The sequence below is a fragment of the Mya arenaria genome, chromosome 2 (genome assembly GCF_026914265.1).
Source record: "Mya arenaria isolate MELC-2E11 chromosome 2, ASM2691426v1".
Classification (NCBI taxonomy): domain Eukaryota; kingdom Metazoa; phylum Mollusca; class Bivalvia; order Myida; family Myidae; genus Mya; species Mya arenaria.
This window is the reverse complement of record NC_069123.1, coordinates 360,120-378,928: the sequence shown is the minus strand read 5'-3', so window position 1 is coordinate 378,928 and position 18,809 is coordinate 360,120. Positions and strand designations below refer to the sequence as shown.

The 18,809-nt window shown below is 35.4% G+C and overlaps 1 protein-coding gene across 1 annotated transcript in view; it reads right to left on the bottom strand.

Annotated features, from left to right (window-relative positions):
- LOC128204686 (up-regulator of cell proliferation-like) overlaps nt 1-18,809 on the bottom strand; it is a 38,986-nt gene that overhangs the window by 14,092 nt on the left and 6,085 nt on the right. The window contains exons 2-4 of the mRNA XM_052906088.1: nt 18,292-18,483; nt 17,584-17,688; nt 10,189-11,128 (exon numbers count right to left, since the gene is read on the bottom strand). Of these exons, the coding sequence (XP_052762048.1) occupies nt 10,189-11,128; nt 17,584-17,688; nt 18,292-18,481 (1,235 nt within the window). The 5' untranslated portion in view covers nt 18,482-18,483. The remainder of the gene's footprint in view (nt 1-10,188; nt 11,129-17,583; nt 17,689-18,291; nt 18,484-18,809) is intronic.

The window sequence follows — 18,809 nt, the reverse complement described above, 5'->3', positions numbered from 1 at the left end:
CCCGAGGCATGCTAATGAGCGAATCACAAGGGTCCCGTAATAGAGTTTGTTGTTCATTTTGGGAAAGGAATACCTTGCTGTTGTAATAATGTTAAATAAATTCAAAATGAAAGTTCTTGCATTTTATTTTGATTGAATTACAACGAAATTGTCAATTTGGAATTTTGCAATATTTCAAGGCTAAAAGATTTATTAGTTTACAATACAAATTTAAATTATAAATTATCGTGTATTATGTTAAAATATGTACACATTTGACAATGCCTCAACGCTTATTTCCTTCTCGACTCATGAAATATTTTCAAAAATGCTCTAACATCATGTGTGTGAAGATCAGATGGATGATTGGCAAAAGAACAACTAACATACACTTACTAATAAAAATAATGAATAGGATTTATTTATTCAATGGTTTTAAATGGATATTTTCTGATAGAATAGAATATTACTGACAAGTTAAGTTTTAAGGTTCAAAGTGTAGCGGGATCCCCTGACGGCACGCCCCCCACCACCACGTACTAGCAGATTCAGGGGCGGTGTCACCTGACGGCAACGCGCCCCTCCCCTCGCCCGCCCAAGTTGCTAGTGCCGAGCTTCAAATCTAATGCCCAATTGTAAATCGGTTCCATGTTAGCTGAATATTTTAACTTATTTATTTTTATTTCTTATTTTCTGCATGTCCGGTAGTAAACTCATGAGCATTTATGATGACCGTCTAACAAAAAATATTTTAGTTTCGAACAAAGTAAAAAGTTTTCGCGAGCGCCCTACAATCATCTGTCTATTGATAAAAGGGAAACAACTCGGTCTACAGTTGTACCAACTATGAGTACGCATTGTCTTTCTTGAGCACGTTTGATCATATGAAGTTGCACCGTTACGCGTCCGCTGTGTATTCGTATGTTAAATTCGATTATACAGGGATTATGATAAAAAATAAAGAGCAATAATTTAAACATGTATACATAAACACATTTTCGCGTCTTCGCCTTCGTCCCTTCGCTCGGTTGAATGGTCGTGTATTCTCCTCGTCCCTACGCGTCTTCGCTCCTTCGTATGGTCGTGTATTCTCCTCGTCCCTACGCGTCTTCGCTCCTTTGCGCAAGGGCAAAGACACGATGGCCCTTGCGGAACGGAACAGAACGTCTGTTCCTAGACTGGTACCCTAATTCTCTTTTCTACAGAAGTGATATACTTGTTTATACATTAGATTTTTATCAAAAAGTAACGTAGGGTACCAGTCTATCTGTTCCCGACTGAGAGATACACCCGGACTGGTTATATGCTTTATTGTGTCAGAAATCTAAATATTTGTTTTAAATGAACATATTCTCTTTCACTTTTCCTATACATTATATGGTGATTGCAAATGATACATTAGTATAGTTTCTTTATATAAAAATAATCTTTAATCGGTTCTTAGCGCTACATATTTTTACTGTGGCTGCACTTCTCTTATAATGCCGACGACGTACACTATTACTTTATATTTGTAGTAAATAACTTGTTATTATAAACGTTGGTATTATTTACTTATTATTTACTCTGATGTTTTAATTATGGTGCAAAATCTTGTTGCGCTGAAGGTCGTTTGTAAGGAGGCATTAGCGAAGTTGACGAGCTTTGTATGCATAGTTGCTGGAATTAACGCTTTAAAGCTGCACTCTCACAGAATGAACGTTTTGGCAACCCTTTTTGTCTTGTAACGAGCCAATTTTTGCGATAACTCATTGAAACCAGTGATATAAGACTGCTGACAAAAATTAAGATCGCAGATTTTTATAGTTACTTTCAAAAATCCATGTTTATGCATGTTTTTTTAACCGTTAGTAGCGGTTTTAGCCATAAAACATGAAATTTCGAACGAAAATATGCAAATCTGCGCTCTCATATTTTGTCAGCAGTCTTTTATCATTGGTTTGCTGATATTACGCAAACATTTGCTCTTTTTCGAGACAAAAAAAAAGTTAAAAAAAAGTTGTAAAAACTATCAATCTGTGAGAGTGTAGCTTTAATTAAACCACTTGTGTTGCTGTTAGATCAGTTTCTGACGTAACGTAACTGTATTTTTTATAGATTTTAAATTACGTCTATAAGTTAAATGTATTATAATATTATGTTCATAAATGAGCAAAACATCTTAAGTGCTATGTACTTACGGGATTTATTGAAATTCCGAAAATGATATAATTTTTGTTTTTTCATGGTACATGTCTGTGTTATAGGAGTGACATCTTAGTAAGTGAATCTGAAGGAAATATGTATTATACATTATGCATGTAGTCATTCGGAACTTGTTGTTTTCGATAAAAAATGGCTGAGGAGTTCCGAATGGCATGTAGTAACGTCAAATGTTCACTTATACAGGTTATGTGACACTAAGGAAATAGTTCTAACGCATTTAGCCTAGAATTTGCCTAATGTTATATCAGATGTTTGCTAATGTTAGTGTTTACACTATATTTCACCGAGGTCTTTCGAGAAACTATATACAGTGCGAACACAAAAACCAAATGTATGATTCTATGTACTAATTATAAGGCAAAACATGCATTGCAACTTGAACTATCAATAGATGGATTGTCAGTAGAAAACGTGAAATGTCAAAAGGTCCTCGGGGTGCATGTTGATCAGACATTGTCATGGCATACACATGTCAAGACTGTAGTGAATAAGCTTAATTCAAAATTGGCACTTCTAAGAAGAATAGCATATTATTTAACAGACGAGATGAAATCATTGTATTATAATGCATATATCATGTCAAACATGGAGTACTGTTGTAGTGTCTGGGGACTTACACATTCCTCAGATACCACAAAAATCACTAATATTCAGAAAAGAGCGATTAAGCTAATAATGAAGTCGGGAACTAGCCACTGTGGAAACATGTTCAAACAGTCTGGGTTGCTATCTTTTGAAGACAGGTGCTATTATCATCCTTCATTACTTGTTTTCAAAAGCATGAAATGTTTGACTCCTTCGTACTTCACAGAATTGTTAACATTTGCCAAAAATGAGCACTATAACTTGCGTTCTTCAGAAAACAAGGATCTTTTTGTTGTAAAACCAAGAACAAACTATATCAAAAATACATTTGCCTATAAAGCAATGCAAATTTGGAATAATCTTCCTACATACATTAAATGTCAAGATAAGCTACCAGCCTTTAAACATGCATTAAAAGGCTACTTATTGGCAAAATAATTTTATCACATGAACAAAAAATCTTGACACTTTATTTAATTCACATTATAATAAATAGTTCATTGTTTACATGAATTGTGTTAATGGACCGCTGAAACTGGGGTTGAAACTGTGGAACTTTGATATTTTTGGATTTATTCTTTCAACTGGCGTGAATAAAGAACACCTTAAGCGTTTTGTTTATATGTTTATATGCGTATAAATATTCATGCACACATAACAATTCATCTAGCTCTATGATCGTATAGTGGTAATTTAAATTAATGTTCTTATAACATTTAAAACAAAATAAATCTGTTAAGTAACTCATTCAATAAAATGAAAGAACTTTAGTCTTTGAAATCCAACAACTTTACTCCGAACAGAATTGCCTCAAATCCATGGCGAAATTGGAGTTTGATTAATAGAAGCGCGCCCGGGTCCAAAGTTAGCGCTTCTTAAATAGTCCCGGTGTTTTGGGTGTGGAGAGAGGTCGTCCGAGGGCTAGACAGTCTATCCCAGCCCATTAAATTCGCTTTTCGGTCAAATGATTATGTAAATAGATTTCTACTTTTCTAGGGTAAATAGTTCTGCTTGGTCAACACTTTGGTCTCGTTTTGAAAGATGCTGACCGAAACAGTATTATATTTAATTTAGAGAAATCAGCAGTGACTTTATAGTGTCACAAAACGAAGCTTCATTGTCGCAGACACTTGCGCTTATCAGTAAATAATGAAATGTACGAATATCAATGACAATGCAGTTTGTGGCGAAACGGTTAATAGGCTTGGTAACCTCTGATGTTATTACAATTGAAACTAATTTGAGTCGCCAATTTTAATTACTTGTGCACTCAAGTCAAGTAATACAAAGTGTCCTCGATAATGTTTTACTTTTCTTTCATAGGTATTAGTCGCATACACCGTCTAAATACAACAAGTGCATAAAGTATATGCATTAAGACGTCTTCTAAATAACTATTTGAGGTTAACACTTTGAAACGGTCGGTAAAACAGTAAGGCGGCTGGGGGATTACCTAATTTAGTTGGGAAATAATTTCATCGTGGGCTCAGACGAAAGAAATCCACACGTGATTACATTTATTTTACAACACGGTTACATAATATCATATACAATACTGATTAGATTTATAAATACAAAATTATGCCAAAAACCAAAAAAGGTTTCAAATTTAAATAAAAATCAAATCTGAAGAGAAAAACAAAACTATTGGATCAAACAAAATATTATAACACATCAAGTAAATCAACAGTATATTTTAATAAATGAATACAGTTTAAATAATTCAACATTCATTTTCTAGGATATATATCATGTGATTTAATCAAAGCAAGTTAATGAGAGTTTATCAACATTCTGCCGATTGTTCAGAACTTTGTTAACAACGTGATTAAAAAAAATCGTTGTAAACTTTTAAACGTGTACGTTTTGATGATGCGCTCATATATTTAAATAAAACAAGTACAGCTGAAACAGTTGTCTATAATCTTGTTAGAAAGACTGCAGATCACAAGTGTACCCATTAAGCTTACAGAGCAGTAAATATTTTAAAGTTAACAACAGTATCGTTAACAACATTGTAAACTTTAACAAAGTTCTGAAATATCGTTCCATCAATGTCTTAAAGTTCAGGCTCCAAGATATTTTGTGTCAAACACAATTCCGTTATGTTGCCGTATTTGTAAATTTGAATCTTACTTATTTTTCTATTACATTTCAAGTTGTAAAGCATGCTAATATACAAGCAGGGACACTGTAGGTATGCAGGACAGTTTTAAACAATTGCTATTTTTATTCAGAGTAGTATGCACAGTTCCCTCTGCCCTCTTTTATAAGTACAGTTCTTAGAAAACGATATAGCTGTTCAGAGATTTTTTTTAGCTCGGTTCTGATAAAGGACTAGTTTCATAGCACAGTCTACTCGTAGTTAGTTTGCATATAAAGATTTTATACTTTGTACTTATGTTGTTTTTATATGTAGCAAAGTGTAAATATAAAATGGAATCTATCTTACATAACAACGATGCACGCAAATGCTGTCGCAATGCTATGGATGCTATAAATGTCACAATTATATCATACTTAAAACATACATTGTAAAAAAAACATATTCATCAAAATGCATAACATGTCAAGTATACCACTGATTATATACTACAAATGTAGAAATAAAATACAATACAAGAACATCAGCACATGTAAATATAAATGGAATCTGCCTAATAAATGTTGTTGCAATGCTATAAATGTCACAATTATATCATACTTAAAACATATATTGTATACATAACATATTCATCAAACAGCATAACATATCATGAAGTATACCACTGATTAAACTAAAACTGTAGAAATAAAAAAATACATGAACATCAACACATGTTTGAAATATTATCTAAAAATTATACAATCTTAAAAACATGTCAACTTGACTTATAAAGAAAACTAAGTTCAATATCACTGTGATTTCAAGGCCGCAATAGTCAACTCTGTGTTAATCAATAATCAGATAAGTCTATATCAACATTTTTCAGATATTCAATTTTAAAATATGTAAACATCACGAAACCGTAATTTGCATAAAGCCGACTCTGTATCTAAAGTTAACCAATACTAGATATACAACGCACACTGTGTTTAATAAATACAAACTTATTTAAAATATCCGAGGAAAGAAAAACAAGTTATTTCTATTTAAAAATTGTAAACATTCCATAAAAAAAACAACAGCAAGATGTACTGCCACTCAAAGTATGAGTTACAGGAGACCTTTCGTGATAAAAAAAAACGGAAATACTATTACAACAAATATATATACAACATGAATTAATGTACGTATATACATGCATATAGTAAGGCACTATAGAAACGAACGGTAGTGTTCGTATAAAAAGAGACTATGATAACGAAACTACTGATGGTGGCATATGGCTGCCGTAAGATAACCTGTTAACGTTCGAAAATTGTTTTGTGTTATCAACTTAATTTTCGCGATAATTATCTAGTTAATACTCGCGAAACGTTTTCGGTATGATAAATATTAAAAACTGGCTTGAAAGTGCTCAGAACTGCCACCTATTATAACAAGAAAACAGGCTTTGTATTGCGTCTTGCTTTGAAATATTTGACCAGTCATTTTGAATGATGCTTGGAGTGCAACCATAATAATCATAAAGTTCTTCTCTAAACTTATACATGAACCATTTCCAATAGGTTGAACTTCCACGCATATCAGACGATGGTTTGATATCCCAATCAGGAAAAAATGACTTATAATCTTGAAAGTAGTGGAATGTTGATTTTTTACCATGGCCTTTGTGTTTTGTACATTTATTGTTTACTACCTGACAGTCAAACCATTCCCGAGGCATCATAATGAGCGAATCACAAGAGTCCCGTAATAGTGTTTGTTGTTCATTTTTCACCCCTATACAGCCAAGAAACCGATGCTGTTTACATCGATGTTTAGCAGCTTCAACAGAATGGTTCCTCAACGCACAAGGCTCCTTGCAAAATGGGCATTTTTCAAAACATCCCCATAGATGTTTAAAAAGTGCATCATATTGCGGGTTTATAAACGTTTCTATGGTGTGGACAGTTGCTGAACAAAACTTGCTTTTTAAGTTACCTTTCTCTAAACTAAGAACAGAATCAATGAATTTTGCCAAGTCGTTGACATTCACACGCTCATCCATTTCCGAACGGCACACCCTTTCTATTTCCGTTCCGTCAATGTCAAGCATGTCAAATCTATTTGAGAAAAAAGTTACGGCTTCATGAAGTCTTATACTCGCCTCGGAATTATCCCTCAACTCGTGAACTGATGTTTGAACATATCCAAATACGTCATCAATCGTACGTTTGCATATTTCTTTAAACGACTGAATGTTATTGACTTCACCAAACAGCATTTGTTCGCATCTCATTATGAACCACTTTTTGCCAAAGCGATCTGGTGTCCTTAGATATGATATAAAATCGTCAAAAGCATTTATTTCATCCGCCTGATTTGCTAAAGATATGCATATTTCACGTAATAGCTCTGGTTTAGAGTAATGAAACTCTCTCTCTAACACGTTTACAACTTTCTTTTCAATGGTGCATTTGATAGCGTTATTCAGACAGAATAAAAAGGTAGAACAAAGCGATTTAAATATTTGTTGTGTTTCATTTTGTTTACATGCAATGGAAACCTTAAAAGATATGTACATTCTTTTTCTATACTGGCTTATATAAGAATCGATTCCATAGTTTTTGTGGAACTGTTCATTGTGGTCGCTAAAATGGAACAGTGCAAATTGACAACTTTTAAGAACAAAATTCATTGAAAGCGCCTTTGTCCACGTTTTGTCTGTTGCCTCAAAAAGCTCAGATTTAGTTTTAACATTTCGAATGAAATCTTCGACCATTATTTCTGAAACTTCAGTTTTTTTATCGAATGATTTTACTAATGAATCTACGTATTCTACCAGTGGTTGTGTATCCATTTTCGCCTCTGATTTAAGAAAACTAGGAATGCGTATTCCACGAATCGAAAACATCCTTCCTTTTGGAACAACATCAGTTTTGTCTAATACATCAGGTTGTAAGTATTCCAAAGGTGTAAAGTCTCTTAAGTGTGTTTCGATATGGATTTTGTCTTCGGAGCACATTTGGTTTAATTTTGTAACAAACGTGGCAGCAAGGTTCGGATTTTCCATTAAGGTCAACTTTTGACTGATGTCCGCTTCAAATTTTTCCCAAATCGTATTAAATGAATTTTCAATGTCTTTTTCACTGCATTCTAAGCTTAACTTCTCGGCCGTCTCTCGAGATTTAATTTCAAGCTCATTTTTTCGTTGTTCTGTTATCTTGGATGTTTCAATGAAAATAATTTGAATTGTGTAGTATGAGTTTAACTGATTTTTTGCTGCGTGCCTAATGTCTTCAAATTTTAGTTTTACTAGACGCAATTCAGCTGATTTCCATTGTACTGCAGTTTTCCTATCTTCACACTTATCAAAAAAGTCTTCTATGCTCTGTTGAACTGCTATGGTTCTTGACTCATATTTTTCCATTGCCTTTTCCTGAATGCGTTTATGCATAAAAGACAACTCGTCCGTTGTCACACAGTCTCGGTATTGGCGTCGAAACCCGGGTAAAATTTGAAGGTTCCAATCCTTTTCAAATTTCCAAAGTATATCATTTATTGCATTGTTAACATTCTGGTAAATTTTTATTTCTACGCCGTTGCGGAAAGAGAATACAAAATTTTCAGAGAGAATTCCATCCCATAAATTTTCAGTTCGAATCCCGATATCTGTCACATCAAGACCTGTACCTTGTTTGACAAGTAACTGAATGATGTGTGTCCGAATGGTTGATATCATTTTACAGTACGCAGGGTTGACACGTTTCACGTGTTCTTTGCCTTGCCATAATTCTGGCGTATAAAAAACCTGTGATATCGCGTCAAATTTAATCACATCATTAAAGTTCCTGTGTTCTTTGTGTTCTGATTTAGCTGCTTCTTTAGTTACTTGATCTAAGACTTTTATTAGAGCGTCAGTACCATCCAGATTGTTTTGATGTGCAGTTTCGTCAGCTACACAGTGGTGAACAAACATACATGATTGTCCTTCGGGTAATGCGTTCTCAGCATGTTTCAAACGAATCAAGGCATAAACAACTACGCCTAAAACGCTATGTAGTTCCACTGGATTTTCTCCATATATATTCATTAAACTTACATCGCCTATTCCAGTAGCGAAAGTTGCCAGTTCATTGTCAAAGTTATTTTGTTCTGTAATAGATCTTTCAGGAGCTCGTAGTCCTTCTGAATCGATAACGAAAACATGTCCATGTTTATAAGTTGATAGTTTTATCTTTATAAGTCTTCCATTGATTCCGCGTGTGCAACGACCCGTACCTGTTTTAGAGTTTAACCCAAACATGCAGTTTAACATTGCTGATTTTCCAGAGCTCTGTAAGCCTAGTATACTGACACACATACATTTTCCGACTCTAGTATATTTTTCAATATATTCAAAAACAGCCAGGTACCAGAAGGATGCCATGTACGAGTTATCACCATCGATAAGTTCAAAGGTTTCACCTCTTGATATAAGTTTTGCATATACTTTCATTACATCGTTTATTGGCACACCTGCAATACATTGATCTAGACCAAGTTCTATGATGGAGTTGCAAATGTGGCTTATTTCCCTGAAGAAATGTTGAACAGTAAACCGTGTCGTTTCTATTTTTTCATTGAGAACATGTAGCTCGTGTTCATATTCACCAAGTGTTTGTTTACTTGGTGTTGTTTTTTCCGCTTCTTTCAACCCATATCTTGTCTTGTTCTTTTTCGATTTAAATTCGTTTAGAACTAGTCTGGTTTCTTTCTCTAAACATAATTTGAACCAAGAAAGAAAGTATTCAAGATGAATATGCGATTCTTTAGATTTTTGAAGAGCTCGTAAAAACGTCTTTAGGCTTTCCGAAATATTTCTGGTTTGCTCTTGTTTACATTTTTGAATGTCCGCTTGGTGTTTATCTATTTCGTCAAAATGTGTGGAGTTTTCATCCCGTCTTAACACCTTTATCATTCTTAAACTTGAAGATATTTGTTTTGTTTGAACAAAAGACGCGGGAGTACAAACCAATCTACAGTGTTGAAATAAATGTTTTTTATCATGGTTATTTTTCTCTGCCCAGTGTTCAAGTTCCAGTCTCATTGCTTCTATAACACTAGCGGCCAGTTTATTTCCGCCAACACAATCGTCTTTACATTCATCAGTTGTAATTCTGCCTTTGATAGGATTTAAGATACTGCTGAATAATCTTTCATGCAGCGATTTCAGGTCATTTTCTTTTAAAACTGATGATAGGCTTTCAGACAATTGCGTTGTATTTTCAAACACACCTACATTAATATTGTCTGATTCAAAAAATAAAATTGTATTTCCAATGCTATCGAATTTCTTGTCTATCCTATCTAACAAACGTTCAGTAGTAACATCATTAGAAGTGTCTTCAGAAAAAAGAAGGATGACTGAAGAAAACTTTGAAATCACATTTATGTAATCATCATAATTACGTTCTAGTTGTTGAATGTCTATGGCAATAACTACACAGTCTGATATCGCATTAACAAACGAGTATACTTCCGAACAGAAATCAGAAATAAGGTCTCCCCGAAGATTAAGAAAATGAGTTGGGTCTTTGAATAAATCACCGCCTGATCCACATGCAGGGGAGGAAAACATTTCACAAAAACCACTGATATTTCGTTTACTACGTCCACCATTACAATCACCATTGTAAAACGTGTTTTCGGAAGATATGAGGCTGTTTAAAACAGTAGACTTTGATAAATTAGGTCTTCCGAGACGGGCAAAACTGATTACATGTGTTTCAACATCAATCATATTACAACTAGTATAACACCCTTCTGTGATTTGTACGGCGGAAAGAGATCTTAAAGGCCAAAGTGCCACAGTATAATTCATAGAAAATAAATCTTTGTAAAAAAATGGAACAGCACACTTGCATAAAAATAACTTTTCAAAAAGAATACTTTGTAGCATTGGATCGCAGCAATAGAACGTTGCCATGAATAGATCGCTCGGACTTGATACTTCTACTCTTTTCCTTGTACGGACTCTGTTGGTGCGTTGGCCATGTTGGACCTGAGGCTGAGAATCTTGCAGAGGAAATGTGTAAGCATCCCTTGTCTCATAATTCATGGAAAGTAAGCCCCTTAAAAGCATCATTGGTGCTTCTGTGGGTTGTATTCCTGATGAAGAATTATCTTCGACGAGTATACGCGCCTCGCTCACAGATATTTGTTTATTAACACGACCGGTTAGACCAAAAAAGGGGAAGATTGGTTTAAAGATTGATTGAAAGTGGAGCTCGCCGTAGGAGTCAGAACTGTTTTCTGAAAATGGAAGCATACTGAAAATAATGTAGTTTTTCCCGCCCATTTGTCAGTCCGTTCATCCACATGTTCTTGTCCGTCCTGTATAACTATGGTAAACCACTTTTGTTGTAATCGGACATAAATTTTAAACGCATGCAAGATGTCCCGTGCTGATAGTCTTTAATCAAATTTGAACTAAGTCAAAGGTGTTTATTACTTGAAAGGATAAACTATGTTCGTTTAACAAACTCATGTTCAACCGAAGTACCTACTATGCCAAGTATAATTTCCACTTCTTAACCATGTGAATGTGTACGGTTAAGATCGCACCTTAGGAAAAGTGTATATTTCACAAAAAGAAATTGTTTACGGAACGCCGCTTGTATTTCCATCGAACGTCATTATTGATAAATGCAAAAAATGTCGTCTGCTAGACCATAAAATCGATCAAATGTTTGATATATTAAAAGATGTTATCATATTTATCACATATTGTATTCTTGTTATCGATAGGGCATTTTGTCACAATTGTGTTCGTTGTTTCGGTTTATAAGCTCATTCTAACAAAATTAATTAAGCCTTTTTTGATCGACTTTTTGATCAACACCATCATCATCATCATCATCATCATCATTAAGCCCCCCCCCCCACATGCTGATGGAGCCGGTCGTTTTTTTAACTTCTCTGGTAGGTTAAAAAGTACCACGGTCATCATTGATTTTAAAATTTGTCTTAACCATAGCCTGAAACCCTTATTGATAATATTTGGACAGTAAATTATCTTAATTTTGTATCTTTTTAAAAATAAATAAATGGCAATTAGCCTCCTGTGGTTCTATGAAAGCAAGAAATTAATAAATATACCAGTTGTCAAAGTCAGGTGATTGGGAGTATAACCAAGAAACAGGCATATACACAAAATACGTAGCGGACCCCCCATCCCCCAGCTGATAAACATACGGACCGTGGTCAATAACGGACAAAATATTTCACTATCACATTAACTTTTAAATGTATGAAGTGCAGAAGACACACAGGACGATTTTGTTTGTGAAAGATGTGCTTTGGAATGCGATCTCCCTGCTTCAACGTTCACATTTGTCGAAAATCGATTTGTAAAAATCGTGATCATATCACATATTTTGCATTTCTTTAAACATATGATTCGTGAATTTCGTGGTCCAACAGCCGTCATTTCCTATAATGCATCGAAACTGACGTATTACGTTAGTTTTTAGCTCAAGGTGAGCTATTGTGATCGGTCTATGTCCGGCGTCTGTCGTCCGTCGTCCATCGTTCGGCGTCAACAATTAGTTTTAATCATCTTCTTCTCCTAAAGCGCTTGGACAATTTTAATGAAACTTCTTAGGAATGATTCTCGGTTGGTGCTTTTTCAAAACTGTACAAAAAATGAATAACATGCAGAACTCTGGTTGACATGGCAACCTAAATGAAAATGTTAACAGTGAGTTATAATCATCTTCTTCTCCTAAACCGCTTGGACAATTTTGATAAAACTTCATAAGAATGATCCTTGATTGGTACTTTTTCAAATTTGTTCAAAGAAATGAATTCCATGCAGAACTCTGGTTGCCATGGCAACCTAAAGGAAAATGTCAACAATTGGTTATAATCATCTTCTTCTTCTAAAACGCTTGGACAATTTTAACGAAACTTCATAGGAATGATTCTTGATTGGTGTTGTTTTTTTCAAGTTTGTTCAAAGAAATGAATTCCATGCAGAACTCTGGTTGCCATGGCAACCTAAAGGAAAATGTCAACGATTGGTTATAATCATCTTCTTCTCCTAAAACGCTTGGACAATTTTAACGAAACTTCATAGGAATGATTCTTGATTGGTGTTTTTTTTTCAAGTTTGTTCAAAGAAATGAATTCCATGCAGAACTCTGGTTGCCATGGCAACCTAAAGGAAAATGTCAACGATTGGTTATAATCATCTTCTTCTTCTAAACCGCTTGGACAATTGTTATGAAAGAATGATCCTTGATTGGTGTTTTTTTTTTTAAATTTGTTCAAAGAAATGAATTCAATGCAGAACTCTGGTTTTCATGGCAACCTTAAGGAAAAATCAACAATTGGTTATAATCATTATCTTCTCCTAAATCCCTTGAACAATTTTAATGAAACTTCATAGGAATGATCCTTGGTTGGTGCTTTTTCAAAATTTTGATCCTTGGTTGGTGCTTTTTCAAAATTTTGTTCAAAGATGTGAATTCCATGCAGAACTCTGGTTGCCATTACAACCTTATAAAGGAAAAATTACAAAACTTTTTTGGCAAATACTATGAAGTCTAGTGCTTAATTAGTTGGTGTATAACATTGTCGATAGGTTATCTACCATGTTTATTCAAATTATGCCACTGGAGAAAAAATGGCCTCACCCCGGTGGGTTACAAGTTCATAATTACATTTTGTTAAAATCTGGTAACGTTTACTCTTGAAGCAAGGGCAGCAATTCTTGCTATATGGTCTCCCTTTTTATTGGAGATTCCACTACTTCTATTTTTGATAAGGCCAAAAAATTTTTTGTTTGTTTAGGGTAACTTTTCTAAAATTTCAAGGTGGGGTAGGTAGGGATTTTTTTTCATAAGTTCAGAGTGTTTTCTTGCACATGACAGTCTTTCCTACATTACTGTCATTGCCTGACTTTGTTTTATCATATAAACAATAATTCTGATTAAAATCTGCATTTATCCGCCCTTCGTTACTCTCTATTCGCTATTTTTTGTGCTCAGAAACGAAAAAAAATAGTTAGGGTCGGCGCATTTTTATAGGTAGGGTCGGGTTACCCGAAACGGACATGTTTTTTTTAGGCCTAACAAGATTTCAAATTTTATTGAGTCTTCAACACAGTCACTTCTGAGGTAATTATTGTTGTTTTCTAGGGTTCATAGATCAAATAATTATTATACATTTTATTCTTTGGATGAAATTTAATTTTTCTTAATAATAAATTTAATAATCATACTTTTTCATTGTACTTCATGTAGATTATTGTTCATGCAGATAGTACAATCTTTTTTTCTGTGTGGACAGTGTTATTCACTGATAATGTGGTATATAAAGTGTGTTTTTTTATTAACATTAGAAGAAATGTGATGTTGTCCTAAATGGGCAAGTATGATAAAATTAATTGAAGGTGTTCAATGTGATCTGAAGTTGATTTTAGAGTTTATTGATTTTATTGGATGGTGCACTGTTTGTTGTTTGTGTATCTATACTAAAAGTTCTTTCAGTGTGCAAGCAATTTAACATAGTTTTGTCAGTGTGCAGGCAATTGAACAAAGTCCTGTCACTGTGCAGGCAATTGAACAAAGTCCGGTCAGTGTGCAGGCAACTGAAAAAGTGTTGTCAGTGTGCAGTCAATTATCAAGTCCTGTCAGTGTGGTGCGCAGGCATCTGAACAAAGTCCTCTCAGTGTGCAGGAATCAAATTCTGCCAGTGTGCAGTCAATCATCAAGTCCTGTCAGTGTGAAGGAAACTGAACAAAATCCTGTCAGTGTGCAGTCAATCACCAAGTCCTGTCAGTGATTATCCAGGCAACATGTTTGACCAGTATGTTTTTGTGCCCCTGAAGGTGGGCATATTAAAATCACATTGTCCGTCCGTACGTCTGTCAGTTCGTCCGTCCTTCCGTCCGTCCCTCCGTGTGTCTGACTCAATAACTCGTGTCCATGCTGTAACTTTCTTTCGACGTGTCGTGTGCAAGACCCGTGTCCTTACCTCTAAGGTCAAGGTCACACTTAGTGTTTATTCACAATGAAATGCTGCATAAAAGTACATGAAGTATAGGTTGTCGTGTCCGGGCGGTAACTTTCTCTTGTATGGACAGATTTTAAAATGACTTGCCACACGTGTTTAACATACCAAGATGACAGGTCACGTGCAAGACCCATGTCCCTACCTCTAAAGTGGAAGATACCCTTAGTGTTTATTCACAATGGAATGCTAAATATGAGGACATAAGAGTGTAGGCTGACAAGTATGGGTGTTCAGGGTCAATTTATAATAACTTGCCATATGTATTTGACACGTAAAGGCAAGATCAACTTTTCATGTACTTGTTCATATGTCAATGTCACATTCGGGGGCATTCGTCACATACTGTGACAGCTCAATATTCTTTGAGAAACAAGCTATACTGATAACAACAAGGGTTAAACTTTTTTACTCAGGTGAGCGATTTAGGGCCATCAAGACCCTCTTGTTTTGTCATCCAATACACATTTTGTTCACGCGCATTCAATAACAAGAATAGGAATAGATACTACATTCGAAATAGTGCAGTATGTAGTGAAGCCCCCCCCCCCCCATTGTTTTAAATATTAAATAAAATAAATAAATACAAATAAAATAAATATATAAAATAAATGAATAAAAACGTTCAATGAAAATATTGATTAAAGCGATATTCGAACTAGCATGAAATAATAATGCGGACTTTCAGCGTCATGAAAAGCCAATTTCGGAAAACAATGGTGCGAACCTATACCGCCACTGTCCTGGATAAAATATCTTCAATCGGATCCTATTTATAAATCAATTCAGAAAACAACATCCTACCTACATTTGGTCGAAGAGGAGGCATGGAAATACGCGACAGAAGAAACAGAACGTATTTGACAAGTTTCTAAGGAGGTACAACCCTTCTGAGATTACCGGTCCGCTGGCACAGCGGGGAGGAGGAAGAGGGGAAATTACTCGGAACAACCCGGTCTACCCGGTGCCTAGGGGTCGAGAAAAGGGTAGCAAACGAACTGGAGAGAATAAGAAATGCGCCAAAAATAAGCATTGTTGGGCGTCGTTAATCAAACAGAGGACAATAGTGTTTATAAGCAAGTGCTTCCCTTTTAAGCGAAATGTAGATATAAGAGAACATTTGTACATATTTTGGGAATAATAAACATAAAATTGAACGTTTATACTTTGTTATCTTTCCAATTGTCCCATCATTAATGCACCAGTCACCACGCCCCCACCCCCCAGGTCCGAGGAAGAGCGGGGACTTTGACTTTCGGTCCAGCCAACCCCGGGTAAAATCACCGCTCTGCGGGGACGAACTGAAGGTAAAATCCCCGCCAAATGCACCCGCACCCCATGGAGCCTAGGTAAGGCCCATTTCCCGCTATAGTTTGCGCGAAGACAAAACCACCGCATTCACCCAGCACTGCGGGGCCACCATAAAGGTAAAAAACGGCCCGGCTATCCCCGGTATACCCCCCCCCCCCGGACCTGGTTACAATTGAATGTTGCATTATATGATATATTTTGATTACGCAAATACCGTTAACGGTTATACATTACAAATGTTATTTCAACATTTATTATACTTCAGATACCATATGCGTGTTTAGAGAATAAAGATAAACGACTCTTGCGAGCGTTGAACAAAATCAGATTATGGATTTATTCCCATTAGTCGTCAAAATCAGATAAACATTTATTTGTTAAGTAACGCCAACTTCAACTTGTAATTATGCACCAGTCAATTTTAACCACGGCCCCCAGGTCCGGGGGCTTTACCAGGTATGCCGGGGGAATAAATGGGACGTATTTTTACCTTTCATGTGGCCCCGCAGTACCGGGTGAATGCGGTGGTTTTGTCTTCGCGCAAAATAAAATCGTACAAAGAATATTGAACATACATTTTGTGGAGTGGATTATTCAGAGATAGAAAGTACTCTCTTAATATGTGTCAGGCAATCAGAAAACAGGATTTGTACAAGGTATTAAAACATGAATTCGTACTGATATCGCTTGAATCAATATTCTTATTGTACGTTAAAATGGGGAGGCTTTGCTTAAGCCCGCTTTTTCAGGGGACGTGTGGGGGGGGGGGGGGGGCATTCAATTTATGGAAATATCTGCTCTCGGTCTGCTGTTCAATAACTTGTCCAAACATGTTCGTATAAATTCAACAACCTACACATAGTTGACGTTTTAAACAGTGATCGTTTCAATTCAAAAGTTTGCCATTTTTCTCGCGTCTTTATAATCAAATGTCACTGACTAAGTCAGCGCGTATAGTGTTGAAACACAATTCCATTATTGTCGTTACGACGAAATGATGTTACGTTTGCATATATGTTGGCGATCTTTTCTTATGAATGACAATAAAATGTCGTTTTGAATTATTTCAATGCAAATTATAAACAGAAAAAAATCAGATCGTATTTTATTTCACGAATGTCATAGAAGAACATATTTTCACGAGTGGCGAAGCCATTTCGCCATCTGTGTTCTGTGTCATTTTTTGCTAAAACAGATTCACTGGTCGTGATGAAAGTCTTTAAATTGTGCTGATATTTACAATTCAAATGTTCATCTCGATAACTCGATTTCACGAACTTGAATGCATGGCCTATCACCATTCGAAAATAATCTACATTTACTAGGTTTTTTTTTGCATATTAAGTACATTTTCTTTTCTTTACCAACAATATTATAATTACCGATATCGTTTACATCGCTTCGTTCGTAAATTGTGACGGATTCCGATGATAATGGATCCGATTCTGTCTTCGCCAGCTGTGTTCTGTTTTTTTCCGTGCTTGGTTCTGTTTTCACAAAAAAAGGAAAGAAAAAACATAACGCAAACCAGGTTTTGATGTAATGAAAATTTCTGTTAAACACATTAAAATTTACTTTGTCGAAATCATCTACTCAGCAATATATTAAATTATACTGCGCACATATATAATGTTCGAATAGCCCAGCGGGAAGCCATGGTTATGACCTGATGCTATATTAAATAAGTATCAAATCATATTTCTTCAAACATGACCAGAATAAAACATATACGATTCGGTTGATCAAACTAGAGCATATGAAGAAAGAAGAGTTTGCATTTACGGCGTTTTAACATTGTTACTTTGGTTTCCAACAAAAAAACTAAAACAGAACCAAAATGTACAAATCATATAATTATAGCAAAATATCACCACAAGGAGCAAGGTACTGTTTCCCGACAAATATATAGGAAAAATGATCAAAATCTCAAAGCGAACTTTCCTGATATCTTATTTCCGTTTAGTGAATTATGAATATTCTGAGCAGCAATTCTGTCAAAGATTAGATCTGCTGAAGGGAAACTTACATAGCGTTGATAAATATATTTGTTTTATGTTATTGTCGATATCGAAGGTACACAAACTAACAACCTTTCTTTGGAGGTCCTGGGTTTTGTTCTACACCTCCCATTATCAGCAGCATGCCGATAAACATAACAGCTCCCACTGTTTTCAATCCAAATGTGAAGTTCACCAGACATTCTTCATGTGTGACTCCAACTCCAGTAGAGCCAGAGAACGTGCCTATTCGGGCACGGTATGTGCTTATGTCAACGCCCATTTCTGAAGAATATTGAGATATCATTTTATTTATATATATATATTATATTTTAAATACATGCATGTAAATTATATATTAAACATTGAGCCTATTCTCTTCAAAGGCCCCCTTAAGCCTTTGTAAGTGCCCCGCAACACACAAACTCAATCCATGTTTACACCACAATGTTTGACATTCTGACACTCCTACAAGCCAACAGATTCAAACTCGAACTGGCGACCAGCACACTCCTGTTCCAATAACTCACCCTCTTCAATTCCCTCTTTTACAGCCCTACCCCGCCGTTGCGCTTCTCCTCAATGATCACTCTCTTCGTCTTCAATGAAAT